The 21,876-nt window shown below is 59.6% G+C and overlaps 2 protein-coding genes across 2 annotated transcripts in view; one reads left to right on the forward strand and one right to left on the reverse strand.

Moving 5' to 3' along the window:
* TUBGCP3 (tubulin gamma complex component 3) overlaps positions 1–935 on the forward strand; it is a 47,640-nt gene extending 46,705 nt beyond the window's left edge. The window contains exon 22 of the mRNA XM_058670837.1: positions 319–935. Within this exon, the coding sequence (XP_058526820.1) occupies positions 319–477 (159 nt within the window). The 3' untranslated portion in view covers positions 478–935. The remainder of the gene's footprint in view (positions 1–318) is intronic.
* Positions 936–2,568: 1,633 nt separating this feature from the next.
* SPACA7 (sperm acrosome associated 7) lies at positions 2,569–20,806 on the reverse strand. The gene is made up of 5 exons (XM_058670838.1): positions 20,590–20,806; positions 10,912–11,019; positions 10,150–10,224; positions 3,484–3,564; positions 2,569–2,633 (listed from the first exon to the last, which is right to left on the reverse strand). The coding sequence occupies exons 1-5, from the start codon at positions 20,678–20,680 to the stop codon at positions 2,617–2,619; spliced, it is 372 nt and encodes a 123-aa protein (XP_058526821.1). The 5' UTR covers positions 20,681–20,806; the 3' UTR covers positions 2,569–2,616.
* Positions 20,807–21,876: the final 1,070 nt, after the last annotated feature.

A 21,876-nucleotide genomic window follows, 5' to 3' on the forward strand; every position in this document is an offset into this window, starting at 1 on the left:
AGTATATCTGACTTTGTAATAAAAATAAAAATAAATCTTTAAAAAAAAAAAAAGAATATTAACTCTTCCTGACACAACTGCGCTGGCCTCGTGGATAGGAGACCTCACTGGCAGACATGCAGAGCCAGCCGCAGTGGGTTTCTGGTGGGTGCTTTTCTGCAGCTTGTTGTATGGGACCTCGTGGGGGGTGTCTGGACGGCACCTGCTGACAGGGCGCCACGCTGCAGTGGGTGCCTGGTGGGTGCCTTTCTGCAGCTTGTGTGGGGCCGCGGGGCAGGTGTCTGGATGGCACCACCTGACTGTGTTCCTGTCCTTCAGGGCATCGTGCAGCAGTTCCTGGTGTTGCTGACGACCAGCTCTGATGAAAGCCTCCGGTTTCTCAGCTTCCGGTTGGACTTTAACGAGCACTACAAAGCCCGGGAGCCCCGCCTCCGCGTGTCGCTGGGCAGCAGAGGACGGCGCAGCTCCCACACGTGAGGGACCTGCAAGGGCCGCTGCATTGAGCGCGTGGGACGTGCAGTGGACCCATCCGTTCTGAGGCGCCTGGCATGCCGTAGGTGCTCAGGGTCTGTGCCTGTGTGCTTCCACACTCCCACAGCGTGTCCAGCGTGGGAGTGGACTGTGTGTCCACAGAGCTGAGCAGCCTGCCACACTGTCTGTGAGGGACGTGTGATGCTTGGACGTCCTGTTTGTCACTTTTTCCAAGTCTCTTTCTTTTAGAGAAGATTAGGATGATAGAATATTCACCTGCTAAGATGGTGATGTCATTGCTATTTTTTTAACATCTTCTTTAGGACACTTTGTTAATGTAATCAAATTGTTACGAAATGTCCTTGCTAAGAAACTGAGAGAGCATTTTATTTTAGTTTTTTAGTGTTGTAAAATATTAACCTGAATAAGGACCTTTGTATCTTAGTGTACCTTACATATGCTTATTTTTACTTTGTCTTCTTTCAAAGTTTACATTTTATATTTAATTTGCTATTTCAGAGACCTTGTGAGGAGTGTAGGGCACGGTGGAGTTGCAGAGTGCAGCCTGGGCGGTGCCGGCCGGGAGCAGGGCTGAGGGGTGTGAGTTCAGGTCCTGACACGTTGGCAGACACTGACCTGGGAGTGCAGTCCCTTTCCTTCCTATTTTTTCATTGTAAACACTTTTAACATCCAGCCAGATGTTGGGGGAACTGTTTTTGTAAAAATGTCACACGGGCCACATAAATCTGCTTTTATTATGTTGCGTAACTGAGAACTTAAACACAATTATCGTCCAGCTGCACCCGTAATTTCTTGCGTGGGTCTGTGCCAGGTCAGGTGAGGGTGGCTGGAACTGAGTGTCTGCTGAGGCACGGGGATGGTTCCATTGGCGAAACAGGGCAGTCAGGCCAAGGGCAGTGCCGTCCCACACTCGGTGCTTTTGGGACAGTCTTCCGGCCCTCTGAAACCATGGGTGGTCTGCGTGGCGTCGGGTTCTCAACTGTCGGTCCTCTGAGGCCACGTCTGTCTCAGCCTCCGAGGCGGTGTCCTGAGCTGTGGCTTCTGGCTTCACAACCCAGACATCGCTCAAGGCTGCCCAGGAGCTGAGTGCCTCTGCCTCCAGTCACCAGACAGAAAGCCAGGGAGCACATGGCACCACCTGGGCACGGGGCTGGCTGTGACTGAGGGGGTTCAGTCCCTTAGCCTGGTTGCTGGGCTGCCTGGGCCTAGGCAGCCGCCATGCTGTGGGTGGCCATAGCACAGGCACCTGAGTTTGCCACGACACCGTGGAGTGATGAGTGATGGGCCTGGCTGCTCTGGCCGTGCCTGCTGTAGGGTCCTGCTAGGTGTGCCCATGTGCCCGTCACAGCTCTGTCATACCTCTGCATGCAGGCCATGTGTCCTGGACCATGTATGCTATGTATGCTATAGGACTGTTGTTTTTTTTTTGTTTGTTTGTTTGTTTTAGATTTATTTATTTCATTACAAAGTCAGATATACAGAGAGGAGGAGAGACAGAGAGGAAGATCTTCCGTCCGATGATTCACTCCCCAAGTGAGCCGCAACAGGCTGGTGCACGCCGATCCGAAGCCGGGAACCTGGAACCTCTTCCAGGTCTCCCACGGGGGTGCACGATCCCAAATCTTTGGGCCGTCCTCGACTGCTTTCCCAGGCCACAAGCAGGGAGCTGGATGGAAAGTGGAGCTGCCGGGATTAGAACCGGCGCCTATATGGGATCCCGAGGCATTCAAGGCGAGGACTTTAGCTGCTAGGCCACACCGCTGGGCCCGGGAATGTTGTGTCGTGCGTGTGTGCCATGGTGTCCCCATGCCCCGCTCTGGACAAGCAGAACATGCTGGCACCCTGTCTCCTTGCTTGTTTTGTTTCTTCTTCTTGTTTCCCGTAATTAAAAAACACGAAGAACCCAGAAACCCACACCCCCCCAGCTGGTCCCATAAATAACCACATCCCTTTGGGAGTGTGTGAATCAACGGTGGCCTTTATTCGGGATGGCTAAGGATGCCCATGTGGGTGTGGGTTATATTCCTAAGGAGGGGTGGGGAGGGTTCTGAGCAGTGCTGGGCTCTAGGGGATGTCGATGTCACACTGCTTGAACCCCTGTGTCAGCTCAGTCTGCTTTCGCCTTCACTGGAAAGTGTTTCCTGTTTGGGAAAAGAAGATTCCTTATGAATGTCCTAGGGTGTTGTCCCACAGCTCCCACGAGGCCGGACCATCCTGCCTGACAAGCAGTGCCCCTGCTGCTCAGATTAAAAATGCTGGCAGCACATTTCCTGTGGGCTCTGGGGACCGCTGACTGCAGCTCCACGTGACCCAGGCATGCGTGCGATTTGCAGCTGTGATGTTACAGGCGTGCGTGCAGCTGCGACATCACAGGTGTGCGTGCAGCTGTGACGTTACAGGCGTGCGTGCAGCTGCGACATCACAGGTGTGTGTGCAGCTGTGACGTCACAGGCGTGTGTGCGACGTGCTGCTGTGACATTACAGGTGTGTGTGCAGCTGCGGCGTTACAGGCATGCATGCAGCTGCGGCGTTACAGGCATGCGTGCAGCTGTGACGTCACAGGTGTGTGTGCAGCTGTGACATTACAGGTGTGTGTGCAGCTGCGGCGTTACAGGCATGCGTGCAGCTGTGATGTCACAGGCGTGTGTGCGACGTGCTGCTGTGACATTACAGGTGTGATGTGCAGGTTTGTGACCTACACTTGTGTATGGGGTCCCACCCTGGCCTTCAATACCAGCATTAACCACCAGTGTCCCCTGAGAGGCTAGAAGGATGCCTGGATTTGCCCACTGCACCCCAGTCCAGCACTCCTTCCTGCTACAGGGCTCCCATGCTGACATGACTGTGACGCTGGAGTGAGGATTCGAAGGTCAGTGACTGTGCCCGAGGCCCAGGGAGGAGCTGTAGAGTGGAAGCTGCTGCCCACGCCAAGTGGATACCTAGCCCTGCGGTGGCCCTCTCCTCCCCTGCCATGAATTTGATCAGCTGTACCTGGTGATCGGCCTGTGTTGTGAAGGATTTTGTCCAGATCAGACAGCTTGTAGTACGGATCATCTTTTGAATTTTTCTTCTCTGTGGAAGGACAAAGTTGAAAGTGAAGTAAAAGAAAAAAAAGAAGGCCTGAGACCACAGTGTCCAACAAACCTCTCCTCCTGTCTACTGGAGCACTGAGAGAACGGGGGTGTGGGGAGGAGAGAACAGGTGTGGAGAGGAGTTAACAGGTATGGGGAGGAGAGAACGGGTGTGGGGAGGAGTTAGCAGGGATGTGGGGAGGAGAGAACGGGGGTGTGGGGAAAGGAGAGAACGGGGGTGGGGAGGAGTTAACAGGGATGTGGGGAGGAGAGAAGGGGGTGGGGAGGAGTTAGCAGGGATGTGGGGAGGAGAGAAGGGGGGTGGGGAGGAGTTAGCAGGGATGTGGGGAGGAGTTAGCAGGGATGTGGGGAAAGGAGAGAACGGGGGTGGGGAGGAGTTAACAGGGGTGTGGGGAAAGGAGAGAACGGGGGTGTGGGGAGGAGAGAACAGGGTGTAGAGCCTGTGAGCTCTTGTTGGGGATGCGAGTGCCAAAGCCATAGGTGGAGTTGGAGCTGGCAGTTTGGAACGGCCCAAGTGGGCCAAGGAGGTAGGGAGACAGTTGGTGTGCTGCAGGGGTCCTGGGGCCCTGGGTTGGCTGAGGAATCTCCTCCGGAATGGATCAGCAGTAGAACTCTTCTGTCCGCGCTTGCAGCTGCCCCACGGTGTCATTCATACGCCGGGAACCCAGCTGGATGCCACCCAACCAGCAGTGACAGAACTTGGCGATGAATGCACGTGCGTGATGGTGACGCCGTGAGGAGGAAGGGTCCCTGAGCCGGCGTGCATGTCGTAGCCGCCTGGCAGAACGGTCCAGGCAGGTATCCTGCTTACTGATGCGCTGAGGAGGCTGTAGGCCCAGCAACCAGTAGGGCAGGGCCTCCCTGTTGTGAAGAGCAAGTGCCATGTCCTGTCTATGGGGACAGTGACAGGAAACCATGCCTTTGCTGCAGTCAGCGGGGCTGCGTGCTGAAGAGAATTTGTTTGCACAGCTGGACACTGAGGGGTGACCCTGTGTGGCGCAAGGTGGGTGTGGCCAGCAGTAGAACTGTGCGCCTCTGATGGGGGGTGGGCATGGCATCCCCTGCTGCCAGAGCCTGAATAGCCTCCACCAGCAGTGCTAAGGCTGACCTGGAGGACAGCAGCCGCTCCTGCTGCATGGCTGCCCCTGTGGCTCCATGTGGCTCTGGGCCTCAGGGCCCCCAAGATGGGGTAACAGGGGCAGGAGAGGTGTCTTCAGCCAGGGCACCCAGGGCTTCAGCACCCCCAGCAGCCAACGGAGGCAGGGCCGTGCCCTGTCAGGCTCCAGCTGACCCAGCCCCCTGGACACCTGCGCCGGAGCCCGGCCACACAGGCACGCACAGTCCGTGCTGTGGTTGGAGGCTGATCCGAGGCGTAGATGGATGGTAAACGGACGGCTCCCTCGGATGCCAGGCTGTCGCTGCATGTGGGGTCTCTGTAGAGACCACAGGCCCAGATTGGGGTGGGAGCACCTGTGCCCAGGGCAATGGGTTAGGGTGAGGAGGAGCTGGGGTGTAGAGGAGCTGAGGTGAGGAGGGGGAGCTGAGGTGAGGAGGAGGGGGAGCTGAGGTGAGGAGGAGGGGGAGCTGAGGTGAGGAGGAGGAGGAGCTGAGGTGAGGAGGAGGGGGAGCTGAGGTGAGGAGGAGGAGGAGCTGAGGTGAGGAGGAGGGGGAGCTGAGGTGAGGAGGAGGAGGAGCTGAGGTGAGGAGGGGGAGCTGAGGTGAGGAGGGGGAGCTGAGGTGAGGAGGGGGAGCTGAGGTGAGGAGGAGGGGGAGCTGAGGTGAGGAGGAGGGGGAGCTGAGGTGAGGAGGAGGGGGAGCTGAGGTGAGGAGGAGGGGGAGCTGAGGTGAGGAGGAGGGGGAGCTGAGGTGAGGGGGAGCTGAGGTGAGGAGGGGGAGCTGAGGTGAGGAGGAGGGGGAGCTCAGGTGAGGAGGAGGAGGAGCTGAGGTGAGGAGGAGGGGGAGCTGAGGTGAGGAGGAGGAGCTGAGGTAAGGAGGAGGGGGAGCTGAGGTAAGGAGGAGGGGGAGCTGAGGTAAGGAGGAGGAGCTGAGGGTTTGTTGGGGAGGGGCCAGCCACCCCCCCATCCCCAATGCTGACCCCTCCACGCTGTGAGCGAGGGTGTTCACATGGACCCCACGAGTCCTCCCGGGGCTTGCACAGGAGCCGGTGGCTCCTAGGCTTAAGTGCTCAGTGAATTCTGGCTCCTTGGTTGGGGGCATGTGCAGCGCAGGACGCCTTTGCCTGGGTCCCCGGAGCCATTAGCATGGTGCCTGGTGGGGGGCGGGCGGTGGCACCCCCAGACTCCCCCAGGCCTCAGAGCAGATCAGGCTGGGTTGGGAAGGCCTGGCTTCCTCCACGGTCAGATGGCGTCTTCCGGCAGACATCTTCCTGCCAGTCTTCCGGATGACAGCTGCGATTGGGGGATGCCAAGTGGACAGTGGCCTCTCTGGGTCCTGAAGCGCTGTGGTGGAGACGCACGTCCTCATGCCGCTGTGTGTCTTGAGAAACTGTGCCTCACGTGCTGATTCCCCTCGGCCCGCTCGGTGCTTCACCCCACTTGCATGCTGTATGACCCGGGGTGGCCCCTGCGTCCCTCGTCCTGTGTGCACGTATGTGCCTCTTCTCTTGTCCCTTCATTCAGCATGTGTATGCCTCTGTCCTGTGTGTGCATGTGTGTGTGTCCTGTTGTGTCTATGTGTCCTGTGTGCATGTGTGTGTCTCTGTGTGTCCTGTTGTGTCTGTGTGTCCTGTGTGCATGTGTGTGTCCTGTGTGTGTCTGTGTGTCCTGTTGTACCTGCATGTGCCTTTGAGCATGTGTGTCCTGTGTGCATGTGTGTGCTTCCATGTGCCTGTGGCCCTCGTTGCTGGGTCTTGCTCCCCGGGCTGGCCTGCCTGTGTACACTGGCACTCGAAGAGGGTGTGTGGCCCAGGCCCCGGCCTCCAGGCGGGGCAGCCCCAGGTTTCCTGTCACCAGCTTGTCGGGGTCAGTTTATGTCACTCTTTATGCCTCCCACAAGCGTCTGTGGTGGTTGCTTTAAACCAGTGTTTTCAAACAAGTCACTTGTAACAGCTTTTAGGTGCTTTTATTTTTTCTTTCTTAACGAAGAGAACGTTCAACTCTTGAGTGCAAACTCGCAATGAGAGACATAGGCTGGCGGATGCAAAGGGCCACTCCGGGCGTGCTAGGCGTCTCTCGGGCGGGCGGGCGGGCGGCCCTGGCCCCGTACCCAGCTGCTGGGGAGCGGGATGGGGCCTAGTGTCTGCAGCCCGCTGTCGCCTCTCCTGACGGGCAGGAGGAAAGCCTCACTCTGGCTGACCTCTGGCACTTGCCTTGGGTGGACAGGTAGTCTCTGGTGGGCTTATTTCTCACAATTCCAAGGCACCAATCTCAGCAGTGCCAGGTGCCTGGTGAGCCGTGCTGGATGTCTGGGGGCAACAGGCAGTTGGGGTGATGGGGCGAAAGGGCCAGCTTGTTGCCTCAGGGGCTCCGCATTCATTCCCCCTTCCGAAGGTCCCAGTTGCCGCGTCCCTCTGCGGGCCTTAGGACTGGACAGGGCTGCAGGGGCCATCCCCGCCCCAGGGGCAGGAGCCGGTACCTCCTGCTGCTGCTGCCCTCGGTGCTCCCTCGCCTCCTTGGCGGGGCCTGTTGGGTTTCACAAGCGGCTGTGGTGCGCGGGGCAGAATTCGCCATTTCCTTTCATTTCTCCCATCTCTGCACTTCGCATTTGTTTGGGCAATCACCGTTCAGGCTGTGAAACGCAGCTCAGTGTTTCTAATTTTGCAGATCTGCTAACAATGTGGTCTCTGGGCTTTTGTTTGTGAGGAATCTTACTTTGTCTTTGTTGTTTGTCAGACGTTTTCCCTGAGTTGACAACTCTGGGGCGCAGCGTCGGCTAGCGTTCCCCATTGTTCTCCTGGCCGCAGCCTCAGACTCGCTCGGCTGTGGGCGCTGCTTGCTCACTTCTGAGCAAAGTTCTGTTCTCCCCTCCAGCTGCTTGCAGGCTGCACTGTTATAAAATGTTGGGCAACTGGAATACAGCATGCCTTGAGAGTCGTGTGTGCAGGATGTGTGTATGTTGTGTGGTGCATTGTGTGAAGTGAGTGGTATATGCATGTGCATGTGGGGTGTGTGCAGTGTGGTGTGTAGTGTGTACGCACATGACTGACGTGTGGCGTGTGCAGTGTGGTGTGTAGTGTGTACACACATGACTGACGTGTGGCGTGTGCAGTGTGGTGTGTAGTGTGTACACACACGACTGGCATGTGTGGTGTGTGCAGTGTGGTGTGTGTAGTGTGTACACATGACTGGCATGTGTGGTGTGTGTACACACATGACTGATGTATGTGGTATGTGCAGTGTGATGAGTGTGGTGTGTACACATGACTATGACGTGCGTGTGGGACTTGTGTTTGATGGCTGTCACTGTCCCTGCCTGCTGCCTGAGCATCTTGCTCCTGCAGTGTGAACCTGGGGCATCCTCAGCCACTGCCCCGCTGTGTGTCTCCTCCCCACTTCTGTGTCCGGTGGCCTCCTCTGCTCCGTGAACCCCTCCTCAGGCCGACGGGTCCTCTCAGGGCATGCTGTGGCTTTGCGTGTCCGCAACTGCTGACCTCCCTGCCCTCTGTCGCATACCCGCCTCTCACATCATCGTGACCTTTAACCTGGTGACCACTGTAGCACCAAGACCTCCAGTGCGTGGGGCATCCCGCATCTGGTCAGCCACTTGTCACTTCTGTTTCCCGCATGATGGCACCTTCCCCCGCCACGCCTGGACCTCAGCTGGGACACGTGCTGCAGTCCCTGAGGGCAGGTGATCAGCTGGAGCCCGGTCCAACGGTGCGTCCCCCTCTGTGTGCCTCAACCCCGGCTTTCCTGGGCTGGTCCGGCGTCATGCCGACATCATGCCGGCATCGTTGAGCTGCTCAGGCTTGGCATGATGCGCTGGCAGACTCAACACCGGGGCGGGTGCCTGGGGCTGCGGTCTGGATGTCACGGAGAACACCCACGTCATGGATCCCGGTGCCTGGGTCCAAGTCCCCACTCCCTCCTGAGCCCGGCCTTCTAGCTAATGCTTGGGGGGCTGCAGGCCCTGGCTGTGAGGACCCTGGCAGAGTCCCTGGGCAGCCCCTGCTGTTGACGGTGTTTGTGGGGGTGAGCCAGCAGTCGAGGGGGGCTGTCTCAGCTTTGACCCTCAGAGACAGCAAGCGGTGCCTCAAGGGCTGAGACCCCTGCTCCCGGAGCGAGACCTGGAGGCAGCTCCTGGATTTAGTGTCGCCAGGCTCCAGCTACTGTGACCGTGTGCACCATCTGCTTCTGTGTGCGTCTGCACGTGTGACTGTGTGTGACTGTGTGGCTGTCCGACTGTGTGTGACCGTGTGGGACTCTGTGTGTGACTGTGCGACTGTGTGTGAGTGTGCATGACTGACAGGCTGTGATTGTGTGTGTGAGTGTGTGTGGCTGTGTGTGGCTACTGTGACCATGTGCGCCATCTGCTTCTGTGCGCGTCTGCACGTGTGACTGTGTGTGACTGTGTGGCTGTCCGACTGTGTGTGACCGTGTGGGACTCTGTGTGTGAGTGTGCGTGACTGTGTGACAGGCTGTGATTGTGTGTGTGCGGCTGTGTGTGAGTGTGTGTGGCTGTGTGTGACTGTGTGTGATTGTGTGTGACTGTGTGACAGGCTGTGATTGTGTGTGTGTGGCTGTGTGTGACTCTGTGATTGTGTGACTGTGTGTTGCTGTGGCTGAGTATGTGGCTGTGTGTGAGACTTATGTGACTGTGCATGTGATTGTGTGTGAGACTGTGTGTGACTGTGTCTGCCTCTTGAATGAAACTCTACCCAGCGCGCTGCAGTGTCAGGTTTCCCTGGATGGGTGTCATGCAGCAACACCTTTGGAACTCACAGCATCACTAGGGCCTTGGGCAGCCTCAGCTTCTGCTCCTGAACACTGCCAGCTGAACTGTCCCCCCCTTTTGGAACGCCCTGAAGTCTCACTGTGGCCTGCCGCAAAGCTGGCCACTCAGGGTGTTTTCACCTGCGCCCCTGGCCCAGGGGCTTCACGCTACTCCTCCGTCGCGTCCAAGAGTCTTTAACCTAGAGCAGCTAAGGACTTGTAAGTGCTAGTGTTTCTGATGCAGACACCTCAAGTGAGGCCGTCGTCTCCTCCCAGGCCCTGGAGCTGGAGGTCCTGGAGGCTGCCGAGCTGTGCGCCTGCTAGGCCTTCCATGTGGGGTGAGCCTGAGGGTGCCCGAGACAGAACTGAGAGATTGGGGTGAAGCCATGTGTCTGCTGGACCCAAGCACTGCCTGTCTGGATACAGGGTTGCACACACCTGCCAGTCGACACTGGGGCCAGTGGGAAGGTGGGGTAAGGAGTGGATGTCACGGGGGCTGTGCTGAGAGAACCCTGCTGATCGGCACCACGTGCCTCGCACCGAAGGGTCCCCAGCACATGTTGGACATGCTGTGGGAGTGCCATGGAAGCCCTGTAGCACCTGACAGGTGCTTGTGGCCTGCCCTCTGCAGGCGAAAGCCTTGGTGCCTGGGCTGTGACCCGGGGTCCCCTCACCTGTGGAAGACAGCTGTGGTTCGTGGTAGCTCTCCGCAGTGACCCCAGTGTGGGCGCTCTCGTCCGTGCTGACTTCTTCAGTGCAGAGCGTGGGAAAAACAGGGAAGTCGTGTTGGCCACTCCATGGGATGGCTCGCCTTTCTCTAAAATGGGGACTCACATTCTCACGCATCAGCCAGTCTTCGTTGAGAATGCGGGGAAGTCGGCGTGCCCATCATCCCAGTGTGGACACACGTGTTCACGTGGCTGCTTGTGAGCTTGTCACTCAGTGTGGGGATTTACCTGGAGATCCCTCTGCAGTAACTCGCAATCACTGCCCCACCCCATGCTCACAGCCCCTTCAGTGTGAGACACAAGCACGTTTGTGTTTTGTCGAGTGTTGGACACCCTCGGTGCCAGACCAGAGGTCGGACCGAATGCAGAGTTCTGGGCCCCCAGAGCAGCCAGGGGCTGGGAGCAAGCATTCAATCAGCTCTGCGCCCAGCGCATTGCCCAGCCCGTGTCCTGCCCCTGACACACACTTCCCGTTGCAAGTTCTCGGTCCTCGGGCCCTGCCCTGTGGGCGTTCCAGTTACACCTTGGGCCTAGCACACTGCTGTCTTCCCAGCAAGCTCACCAGTGGGCTTGGGGGTGTCCTGGGAACACCCTGGCTCTCTCAGCAGCCTGCTGTGGCCCCTTTTGTGGGCGAGAGGAGGGGGTGGCTGGGCCTTCCCCTGCCCCAGCAGCCTGGGCCCCTGGGGAAGGCTGAGTCCCCAGGCATACCATTGCTGGGAGTCTTGTCCTCACTGCCAGTGGAGAACTGCAGGTGTTCCAGCAGCTCATGGTAAGTCTCAGATGCGTCAGCCTGGCTCCCCTCCTCCACAGCAGAGTCTGAGAAACGGGGAGGGGAGGTGTGTCCATTACACAGCACGTGGAGGGGAGGTGTGTCCATGACACAGCACGTGGAAGAGGGGGAGGTGTGTCCATTACACAGCACGTGGAGGGGAGGTGTGTCCATGACACAGCACGTGGAAGAGGGGGAGGTGTGTCCATTACACAGCACGTGGAAGAGGGGGAGGTGTGTCCATTACACAGCACGTGGAAGAGGGGGAGGTGTGTCCATTACACAGCATGTGGAGGGGAGGTGTGTCCATTACACAGCACGTGGAGGGGAGGTGTGTCCATTACACAGCACGTGGAAGAGGGGGAGGTGTGTCCATTACACAGCACGTGGAAGAGGGGGAGGTGTGTCCATTACACAGCACGTGGAAGAGGGGGAGGTGTGTCCATTACACAGCACGTGGAAGAGGGGGAGGTGTGTCCATTACACAGCACGTGGAAGAGGGGGAGGTGTGTCCATTACACAGCACGTGGAAGAGGGGGAGGTGTGTCCATTACACAGCACGTGGAGGGGAGGTGTGTCCATGACACAGCACGTGGAAGAGGGGGAGGTGTGTCCATTACACAGCACGTGGAAGAGGGGGAGGTGTGTCCATTACACACTGCTGGCCCAGTCATGTTGGGTATGACGATGGCCACAGCCTAGGCACAGGGACAAGGGCACAGGGGTTGGGGGAGGTGGCCACTGACCTGTACATTGTCCCTTGTGCATCATGGGAGGTCTGAGAAGGCCCAAGCCTGGACCATCCCAGACTACAGGGTATGCTAGGGCTGGGGGAAGTTCACTGTGGTTTGCAAGTGAGCCCCCAGGAGCTGCTGACACTTGGCCTGCTGTCTGCCAGAGGCCACTCGATGCTGTTGGCCTTGTCTCTCTGAACATGGCGTGGGGGACAGGCAGGCACCGGATGGCCCTGACCCTGAGGCCTGGGCTCCCACTCATGTCGGGTGAACTAATTGCAGGAACTGGGGGTGATAAAGTCTGCAGTGTCCCAGGAGCCCAAGCTTCCTGCACATGGGCCACATGGAGGTGCTGCTGCCCACCTGGCCCTGGTGCAGGCGGCTGTCGGGGTCAGTCTGGGACCTCAGGAAGCAGGGGCTGGGGACAGCTGTACCTCAGCCTGACCATCCTGGAACCCACAATAAATAGCCCCACCGCCGTGGGCACCACACAGATGGGTCTACGTTGCCCTGTCCTTCCTGCCCATATGGTCCTGTCCTCCTGCTGCCCACGCGACCCTGTTCTTCCTGCTGTCCAACTGGGTCCTGCGAATGCCCTGGACTTGGACATGGTTGGGATAGCATAGCTGAGTGCTCATGGCTGTGCCACCCAGGTCCACCCAGGGCTGCCCAGGGACACAGCAGCCCAGGGACACCTGTGGCCATCCAGGGACATTCAGCAACACTCAGAGCCTCCTATGGCTGCCCAAGGCTGCTGCACCAGGACTGCCCAGGGCCACCCAGGGATGCCCAGGTACACCTACAGCCACCCAGGGCCGCCCAGTACCAACGTGGGCCCGAATGGGACTTGCTTTTGTCCTTGGTCGTCACGGTGGACAGCATCGCGGCCGTGCTTTGTGTTTTAGTCAGCTTCGTTCTGTTGGGTTCCAGCATCTCCTGGACAAGAATCTCGTCTTGGGAGAAACACACGGGGACACGATGAAGCCAGGGTGACACGGGACCGCTGCCCTGCCCCGCCCGAGCCTGGGGTCGCTGGTGGAACATAGCAGGTGCAGGAACTCGCCCCCCGCCCCCGCCAAGAACACTCCCGCCCCTCTGGTAAGGAGCCGACTCCAGGGGCTCCTCACCAAAAACTCCAGGCATGTCTTGAGTTTTTGCATTGGGCGGCATTTCAGTGGCTTGATCTAGGGGGAAGCAGAGTGCTGAGTTGTGATGTGGACATGGTTCTGATGCCCCTGCCAAGGACGTGGCTCGTCAGGATCCTCCCAGCCTGCTTTCCTGTCACACCCGTGGGTCCTGAGACGGCTCCAAGCACGTCCCCTGCGGCCTTGGTTTTCTCAGTTGGACAAGGGTGGGGAAGGTGCCCATGCCAGGGCGGCCCTGGGGATGAGCCCATGACGCCCTGACCTTCGGCCCCTGCCCCCAGACCTGGGTGCTTGGAGCCCAGACCTGCCACCTTGTATCTGGGGCAGATCCCAGAGATGGAGAGGAGGTGGCCCCAGCTCCAGGGATGCTGGGCTCAGCCAGCTGCCCTGAGGGAGCAAAGGAGGGACACGGGTCCTGGGGACCCCCGGGGTCATCGGCGTGGAGGCCTTGGGGTTCCTGCCTAGGCCACGGGAGCCCAGGGCCTGGGATGAGGGGCTGGGCTCTCTCAGCAGGGACTCGGCGCCCAAGTCCTCACACGTGTCCTGCTGGGGAAGTGCGTCAGTGGAGCCCTGGGCTGTGGCCTAGGGCCTCCCGGCTGTGATCCCCGAGTGCCCAGTGCACAGGCTGGGGTGCCGTGGTGTCCTGTCCCAGCTCGTGTGTCCCAGCAGCGCCGGGGGCTTGGAGTGGGAAAGGTATGTGTCACATGACTTCATGTTGTGGCTCTGTATGTGGGCAGGGATCCCCCAGGGGCAGTCCAGGTTCCCTGAGCAGATGGGCATGAGGTCTTGAGGGTGCACCAGCCAGCCTGTCCACGTCCATGGAATGTGGCCAGCCTGTCCCTATGCACGGGGTGTGGCCAGCCTGTCCCTGTCCACGGTGTGGGCCGTCTGACCAGCAGCTCCAGCAGCCATGGGCCAAGAGCTGCCATTCCAGCCTGGCTTCCTCCTGGGCAGCACACCCAGATGTGACTTCCTGTATCAGAGGCTGTCCAGGGGCCAAGTCAGGCCTGGCCTCTCCAGAGATGGGTGGGCAGGGTCTCTGCACCTTCCCTCCCGGAGCGCACAGCGTTCTGCTCCCAGAATTTGAAGATGCAGCTAAACCAGGGACAAAGCCGTTTTCCAAATGGCTCTAAAGACGACAATCTGCATCGCAATGGGCTCATCTGCTCGGGTGGGAGAACAATGTGGGGAAACGGGGAGAAAGGCCTGCTGGCGCTGTCCACACTTCCCAAGCAGCTACCTCGGGGAGGAACAGGCAGGCACAGCCCTCCTTGGGCGGGACCTGAGCGAGGCATCAAGAGCGGGGCAGCTGTGTGTGCGGGCGCTTTGTTAAAAATAACCTCGTGTCTGTCCTGATTGCCAGTCAGCAGCAGGTGCAGCAGCCAGGGTTTGTTCTGTGACATGGAGCGGCCGCACGGAGCCTGGTCGCCTGGAGCTGCCACCCTCTGCTCCTGCTGTCTCTTCTCCCCGAGCCTTGCACCGGGAGCTGGCCCTCGGCTTGGTGAGACCGTCCCTTGTCTCATCCATGTGTGTCCTGCATGCAGGATCCACTGCTGAGTGCTGGGACTGTGCCCTGTGCAGTGCTGGGACTGTGCGCCTCTGAGTGCTGGGACTGTGCCCTTTGGAGTGCTGGGACTGTGCACCTCTGAGTCCTGGGACTGTGCACCTCTGAGTGCTGGGACTGTGCCCTGTGTGGTGCTGGGACTGTGCCCTGTGCGGTGCTGGGACTGTGGCCTGTGCGGTGCTGGGATTGTGTCCTGTGCGGTGCTGGGACTGTGCCCTGTGCGGTGCTGGGACTGTGGCCTGTGCGGTGCTGGGACTCTGGGACTGTGTCCTGTGCAGTGCTGGGACTGTGTGCTGTGCAGTGCTGGGACTGTGGCCTGTGCAGTGCTGGGACTGTGTCCTGTGCGGTGCTGGGACTGTGTCCTGTGCGGTGCTGGGACTGTGCCCTGTGGAGTGCTGGGACTGTGCCCTGTGGAGTGCTGGGACTGTGTCCTGTGGAGTGCTGGGACTGTGGCCTGTGCAGTGCTGGGACTCTGTGTCCTGTGCAGTGCTGGGACTGTGTCCTGTGCGGTGCTGGGACTCTGTGTGGGCTTCATCAGGACAGATCAGGAGAAGCTAGGGTTACTTCCCTCTGTCGCCACCACCATGTCATGGCCATCCTGCCCCCATGCCTGGGTGTGTCCCATGATTCCACACATGGGAGAGCCATGCCCCATTGCCCATTGCCCATAATTGTAACACATGGAAACAACCACACCCTATGGTCTGATGCCCAGTAATTCCATGGGGGTCAGCCAGGTGCTGTCAGGTGAGAGAGCCATGCCCTGTGACCAGCTCCTGTGGTAATGCCCCCAGTATGGAGTGCTCCTGCAAGGGTAAACTCAAACAGCCCTTGCACTGCGTTCATGGGTCACACCCAGACTCAGATGCAGTCAGGCTGCACAGTCCTGCCCAGGTCACTGTGAGTGTCGCCGTGGGCAGGGGAGAGGACTGCCCGGGTCACTGTGAGTGTCGCCGTGGGCAGGGGAGAGGACTGCCCGGGTCACTGTGGGTCGCCGTGGGCAGGGGAGAGGACTGCCCGGGTCGCTGTGGGCAGCAGCAATATGTCCCGAGCTTCAGCCTGTGGTTTCTGTGCTAGCTGAGGGCGGGGGAGGGGGAAGCAATAGGAGGCTGGAGCTGCTTCCTGCTCGGGGATTCACCCTGCCCTACTTTTGGTCTGCACGGAGAGGTTGCGAGTAGCCAGGGCACTGTGGGGGCAGTGGTGGGGAGGTCGCGGGCAGCCAGGGCACTGTGGGGGCAGTGGTGGGGAGGTCGCGGGCATCCAGGGCACTGTGGGGGCAGTGGTTTGGAGGTCGCGGGCAGCCAGGCCACTGTGGGGGCAGTGGTGGGGAGGTCGCAGGCAACAGGACACTGTGGGGCGGTGTGAGGGCAGGTTGCGGGCAGCCAGGGCACTGTGGGGGCGGTGTGAGGGCAGGCCGCCGGCAGCAAGGCACTGTGGGACAGTGCTAGGGGAGGTCGCGGGCAGCAGGGCACTGTGGGACAGTGCTAGGGAGGTCGCGGGCAGCAGGGCACTGTGGGGACAGTACTAGGGGAGGTCGCGGGCAGCAGGGTGCTGGTGGACAGTACTAGGGGAGGTCGCGGGCAGCAGGGCACTGTGGGACAGTACTAGGGGAGGTCGCGGGCAGCAAGGCACTGTGGGACAGTGCTAGGGGAGGTCGCGGGCAGCAGGGCACTGTGGGACAGTGCTAGGGGAGGTCGCGGGCAGCAGGGCACTGTGGGACAGTGCTAGGGAGGTCGCGGGCAGCATGGTGCTGGTGGACAGTGCTAGGGGAGGTCGCGGGCAGCAGGGTGCTGGTGGACAGTACTAGGGGAGGTCGCGGGCAGCATGGTGCTGGTGGACAGTGCTAGGGGAGGTCGCGGGCAGCATGGTGCTGGTGGACAGTACTAGGGGAGGTCGCGGGCAGCAGGGCACTGTGGGACAGTGCTAGGGGAGGTCGCGGGCAGCAGGGTGCTGGTGGACAGTGCTAGGGAGGTCGCGGGCAGCAAGGCACTGTGGGACAGTGCTAGGGGAGGTCGCGGGCAGCAGGGCACTGTGGGACAGTGCTAGGGGAGGTCGTGGGCAGCAGGGTGCTGGTGGACAGTGCTAGGGAGGTCGCGGGCAGCAGGGTGCTGGTGGACAGTGCTAGGGGAGGTCGCGGGCAGCAGGGCACTGTGGGACAGTGCTAGGGAGGCCGTGGGCAGCAGGGTGCTGGTGGACAGTACTAGGGGAGGTCGTGGGCAGCAGGGCACTGTGGGACAGTGTTAGGGAGGTCGCGGGCAGTAGGGCACTGTGGGACAGTGGTAGGGGAGGTCGCGGGCAGCAGGGCACTGTGGGACAGTGCTAGGGAGGTCGCGGGCAGCAGGGTGCTGGTGGACAGTGCTAGGGGAGGTCGCGGGCAGCAGGGCACTGTGGGACAGTGCTAGGGGAGGTTGTGGGCAGCAGGGCACTGTGGGACAGTGCTAGGGAGGTCGTGGGCAGCAGGGCACTGTGGGACAGTGCTAGGGGAGGTCGCGGGCAGCAGGGTGCTGGTGGACATGCAGGGCCCAGCTGACCACCAGCCAAGCAGTGTGCTTCCACCGAGGCGGGTGAGGAAGAGCAGTGTGTGTAGTCTGGCCAGGTGGAGCCAGCAGCTTTCGTCACTGGGGTTGGATGTGACTGTGGCAGCCGTGGCTCTGGGGTTTCTGTCCCGTCCTTGTGGGCGAGCCCTGGCTGCACCCTCATCCTCAGGGACTGAGCTCCGTGTCTCTGGTGAGATATTGTTGTGCCGGAGTTCCTTGTGTGACGTGTCCCACCTGCACAGTGAGAACTGAGGCCTCGTGCACTTGGCCAGCTCTGTGGTGTTTCCTGGAGTGCTTCTGGGGTTGAGTTGGCATCAAGGTCCGTGTTGCATGGCTCCTGCCTGGTTAAATGTTCAGAGCAGCTGGCAGGCTTGATGCCTTCTTGGTTCAAATTCTCAGGACCTCCAACTGCCCTGAGGAGCTTCCAGAAGGCCGGGGGTGTCCAAGGGGTGGTTGGTTCTCCTGGCGAGGGGACAGAGGTGGAATTTTCCACCTTTGTGGAACCACGTGGAAGCTGTGGCCAGGCAAGGGGGCATTGAGTCACATTTGTGTCATGTTTGAGCATGGGCAGGCAGTACACGAGTATTTCAGGCCCGCGAGGAATGCCCGGAGTCTCTATGCCCTTGTGGCCCACAGCAGGTCCTGGGACAGGGATCTTTGTCACAACTCGGTTATGTCACAGGTAGTTGGTTCTGCTTGTCGGCTGCCTAAACGCGTGCTCTTCCCCAGCTCAGTGGCTATGGTCCTTCCAAGTCTCCCATGGCCAGATGCTTGGCTGGTTCCTGAGGTCACCCTGGAGGCAGTGACTGGCAGCTTCAGTTCCAGGAATCCCCAGCAGCTTGGGGTCTGGCTTCCCAGCAAGCTCAGCTCACAGGTGTGGGCTGGAGCACGGGCAGGGGTGTTGAGAATCGAAGGCGGGACTGCGATGTCCATGCAGTGGCTGGTGCTAGATGATGCAGAGCTCGGAGACTCGGGGAGACGGGGGGTGACTCGGGGGACTTGGGGAGACTGGAGGAGACTGGAGGAGACTCAGGGAGACTGGAGGAGACTCGGGGAGACTGGAGGAGACTCAAGGAGGCTGGAGGAGACTGGAGGAGACTCGGGGTGACTGGAGGAGACTCAGGGAGGCTGGAGGAGACTGGAGGAGACTCGGGGAGTCTCAGGGAGACTGGAGGAGACTCGGGGAGTCTCAGGGAGACTGGAGGAGACTCGGGGAGACTCCGGGAGACTGGAGGAGACTCGGGGAGACTGGAGGAGACTCGGGGAGACTGGAGGAGACTCAGGGAGGCTGGGGGAGACTCAGGGAAACTTGGGGAGACTGGAGGAGACTTGGGGAGACTCAGGGAGACTGGAGGAGACTCGGGGAGTCTCAGGGAGACTGGAGGAGACTCAGGGAGACTGGAGGAGACTTGGGGAGACTGGAGGAGATTCGGGGAGACTCAGTGAGACTGGAGGAGACTCAGGGAGACTTGGGGAGACTGGAGGAGACTCGGGGAGACTGGAGGAGACTCAGGGAGACTTGGGGAGACTGGAGGAGACTCGGGGAGACTGGAGGAGACTCGGGGAGACTGGAGGAGACTCAGGGAGGCTGGGGGAGACTCGGGGAGACTGGGGGAAACTCGGGGAGAGCTGGCTGGGAGACTCGAGACTGGGAGAGACTCAGGGAGACTGGGAGAGACTTGAGGAGACTTGGGGAGACTGGGGGAGACTTAAGGAGACTCATGGAGACTGGGGGAGACTCATGGAGACTGGGGGAGACTCATGGAGACTCGAGGAGACTCGAGGAGACTAGGGGAGACTGGGGGAGACTTGGGAGACTGGGGGAGATGGTGGGAGACTCGAGGAGACTGGGGGAGACTGGGGGAGACTCAGGAGGCTTGGGGAGACCTAGGAGGTTGGTGCAGGCACTGGAGCTGCACAAGGTTTTGTTGAAAATGTTGCCGGCTCCTTAATAGTTCCAGGATTCAAAGACGCCTCTCCCTCACCCTACCCCCAGCCCAGCTCTTAAGTCCATAAAACTTATGATACTTTGGTATTATGTTTCAAATCAGAGAGAGATTTGTGTTTTCTCTCCAGCCCTTGGCTCCAGAATTCAGAAACTCTGATTTGTGCAAATGACTTGTATGAGTCCTCTGAGAATCCTATCCTGGCAGCTGGGCACTCCTGGAAGCCTTGGCTGTGGGGCTCCGAGGCTCCCATGGGAAGGTGGGTGCACGGGCATGCAGGGCCAATGGGCTGAGTACGGTGCTCAGCAAACTGGCTGGGATGTGCCAGGCTCAAGGAAGCAAAGTCTCACAGGACTGAGAGCCTGGGGTCTTGGGTGCCACATGTGAAGGCTGAGGGTGAGTGCATGACCCATGAGGCTGCAAACCACTGACCTCAGGTTGACCAGGAAAAGCTCCCGCAAACCAGAAGTGTGATCAGACATGTGGTCATGTGTGTGGTCATGCGTGTGGTCAGGTGTGTGGTCAGATGTGTGGTCAGGCGTGTGGTCAGGCGTGTGGTCAGATGTGTGGTCAGATGTGTGGTCAGGCGTGTGGTCAGATGTGTGGTCAGGCGTGTGGTCAGGCGTGTGGTCAGATGTGTGGTCAGGCGTGTGGTCAGATGTGTGGTCAGGTGTGTGTGGTCAGGTGTGTGGTCAGATGTGTGGTCAGTCGTGTGGTCAGGTGTGTGGTCAGGCGTGTGGTCAGTCATACCCCCTGCTGCCCTTACAGGAGGAATCAAGCTGGGCCTCCTGTGTTGTTTGTAACTCTCGTCTTCTTGGATGAAGCTCAGGGCGGGGAGCAAGGCAGAGAGAGGCTGTTTCCTATAGGGTTCGTTTATGTGTGCAAAAGGCCAGGAGCCTGAGAGCTGCCAGCTGCGGTTCACGTCCCAGACATCTACCTCGGGCCAGGCTGCAGCCAGGAGCCAGGAGCTCCCAGGTCTCCCCTGGGGGCAGCAGGGAGCTGGAGAGTCCGGCTGCTGGCTGCCATCTTGCCAGGTGCATGAGCGGGACTGGCTGGGAAGAGTGGAGGAGCAGGCCCTGGGCTACAGGGTGCGGGCACTGCAAGGGCGGCTTAGCCCGTGACCCCACCACACCTGCCCCAGAAACGAGGGGCGGCAGCCTGAAGTGATTCCGTTTGGTTAAACTTGCGGAGAACTGCATCACGCCTCACGCTGCGTAACCCTCCTCCTCACGGCCTTCTCAGACACGGCCTGACCCCAGGTGTTTGGCCTCTGCCGTCTGACCACCCTCCCAACCCCAGCTCCAGACAGGGTGTCCCCGCGAACCCGACCTGCCCAGCTCAGGTTTTCTCTAACCCGTGGCATCCGCTACCAAGGAGTGGCTGATACACTTGGGCTTCCTGTACGCAAAGACATCTGGCACGCATGATGAGTAGTGTCGAGCCATGTGGAAGTGCCCTGAGATTGTGGGGGCACATGGGGTGGCCACAGACACGGTCACTGGGACTGCACAAGGGACACTCTCGCCCAGCTTGGAAAACTCCCGTGAGAACAGCTAAGGTCAGTGAATGGCCGCCTGCCCCGCGGAGCCCAGCTTGGAAACGGAGCGGTCCACGGGGTGAGGGAAGGGAGTGAGGCTCCTTGAGAAAGGTGCCAGGCACCTCCACTCTGCCGGGCACCCGGCGGGCTTTACCTGAGGTCGTGTTGAATGGCTGCAAGTCTGCATTCCGCCAGCAGTACAGCAGGAAGACAATCCGCAGGGTCCCTAACCAGGTCATCATCATGGTCCCGCTGGCCAAGGAGCAGGTCCCTCTCCTGAAGGCCTTCAGTGTCGCCAGGTCTGGTCTCCAGGATATGCGGAATGGCAAGGGTCTGTGACCTCACGGCAGGAAGTGAGCCGGGCACCTGTGACATCACACTGGGCTGTGAGCCAGGACCCTGTCCAGGTGCCTGTGACAACTGGACTGTGTGGAGGGGCCCTGTCCTGTGTGGAGGTCATGAGCAGAGTCCGTGGCTGGGAGGGAGGATGTGGCCTGTGAGGTTGTCAGGTGGCAGGTCCTCTATGCTGTCTGTGCCTGTCTGTCCTCATGGCTTGCTCAGTGTGTGACCAGGGGACTGGACTGCACTCTGAGCACCAGTGGACAAGCCCAGCACGGTGAGCTACAGAGCAGAGAAGTCCTGGGCAGGTGGCACAGAGGCCACAGCCCTGGGGCCCATGGAGAGGTGCTGGGCAGTGGCGGAGAGCCTGTGGCCCTGGGGCCCAGTCTCCCCCATCCTGGGATTTCCAGGTCATGAGGGCTGTTGGCCAGAGCTCTCCTCCTCCTGGCTCCCCCGTCTGGGGGCCCTGTCCACACTCCCACGGCTGTGCCCTCATCTCACTGTTTCCGGAGCCTGCCTCTCCATCTTTCTCCTTGGAGGTCGGAGACCACCCGGGTCTTGCAATGGTTAAGTTTGTGTCAAGGAGACGGGTCATGATACACAGACGTTCCAGCAAAAATGATTCCAGATGTTTCTGTGAAGAAATTTACATTTAAATGGTTGGAGCTCTAGGAAGCAGATTGTCCTGAATTATGCAGATGGCTCGTCCAAAGGCGGGTGGCTCAGGGAACAAAGGCTGACCTCTCGCAGCCTCAGCAGCCTGCCTGCAGCCTTGGCCTTGGGCACCGGGGTGTCCCAGGGGCTCCCTGCCCACTCCCGGAGGTGGGACGCTCAGCCTGCACAGTGGGCCTGGGCCAGCTCCCCAGGCTCAATCTCTGCCTCTCCAGAGAAGAAATTAAAATACACACTGACTTTGGTATAAAAATTTGAGATTCACGCAATTTCTTCTATGTATTTTAATAAGTTTTCTGAAGACTCCAATTAGCATGGCTGTTAAATTTGCACCGAAGTATTTTTTAAAAAAAATGTTTATTTACTTTTCATGTCCTTGAAAGGCACAGCAAGGGACAGGGAGGAACAGAGCTTGTCCACCTGCTGGTCA

Source organism: Ochotona princeps, chromosome 12 (assembly GCF_030435755.1).
Source record: "Ochotona princeps isolate mOchPri1 chromosome 12, mOchPri1.hap1, whole genome shotgun sequence".
NCBI classification, from domain to species: Eukaryota; Metazoa; Chordata; class Mammalia; order Lagomorpha; family Ochotonidae; genus Ochotona; species Ochotona princeps.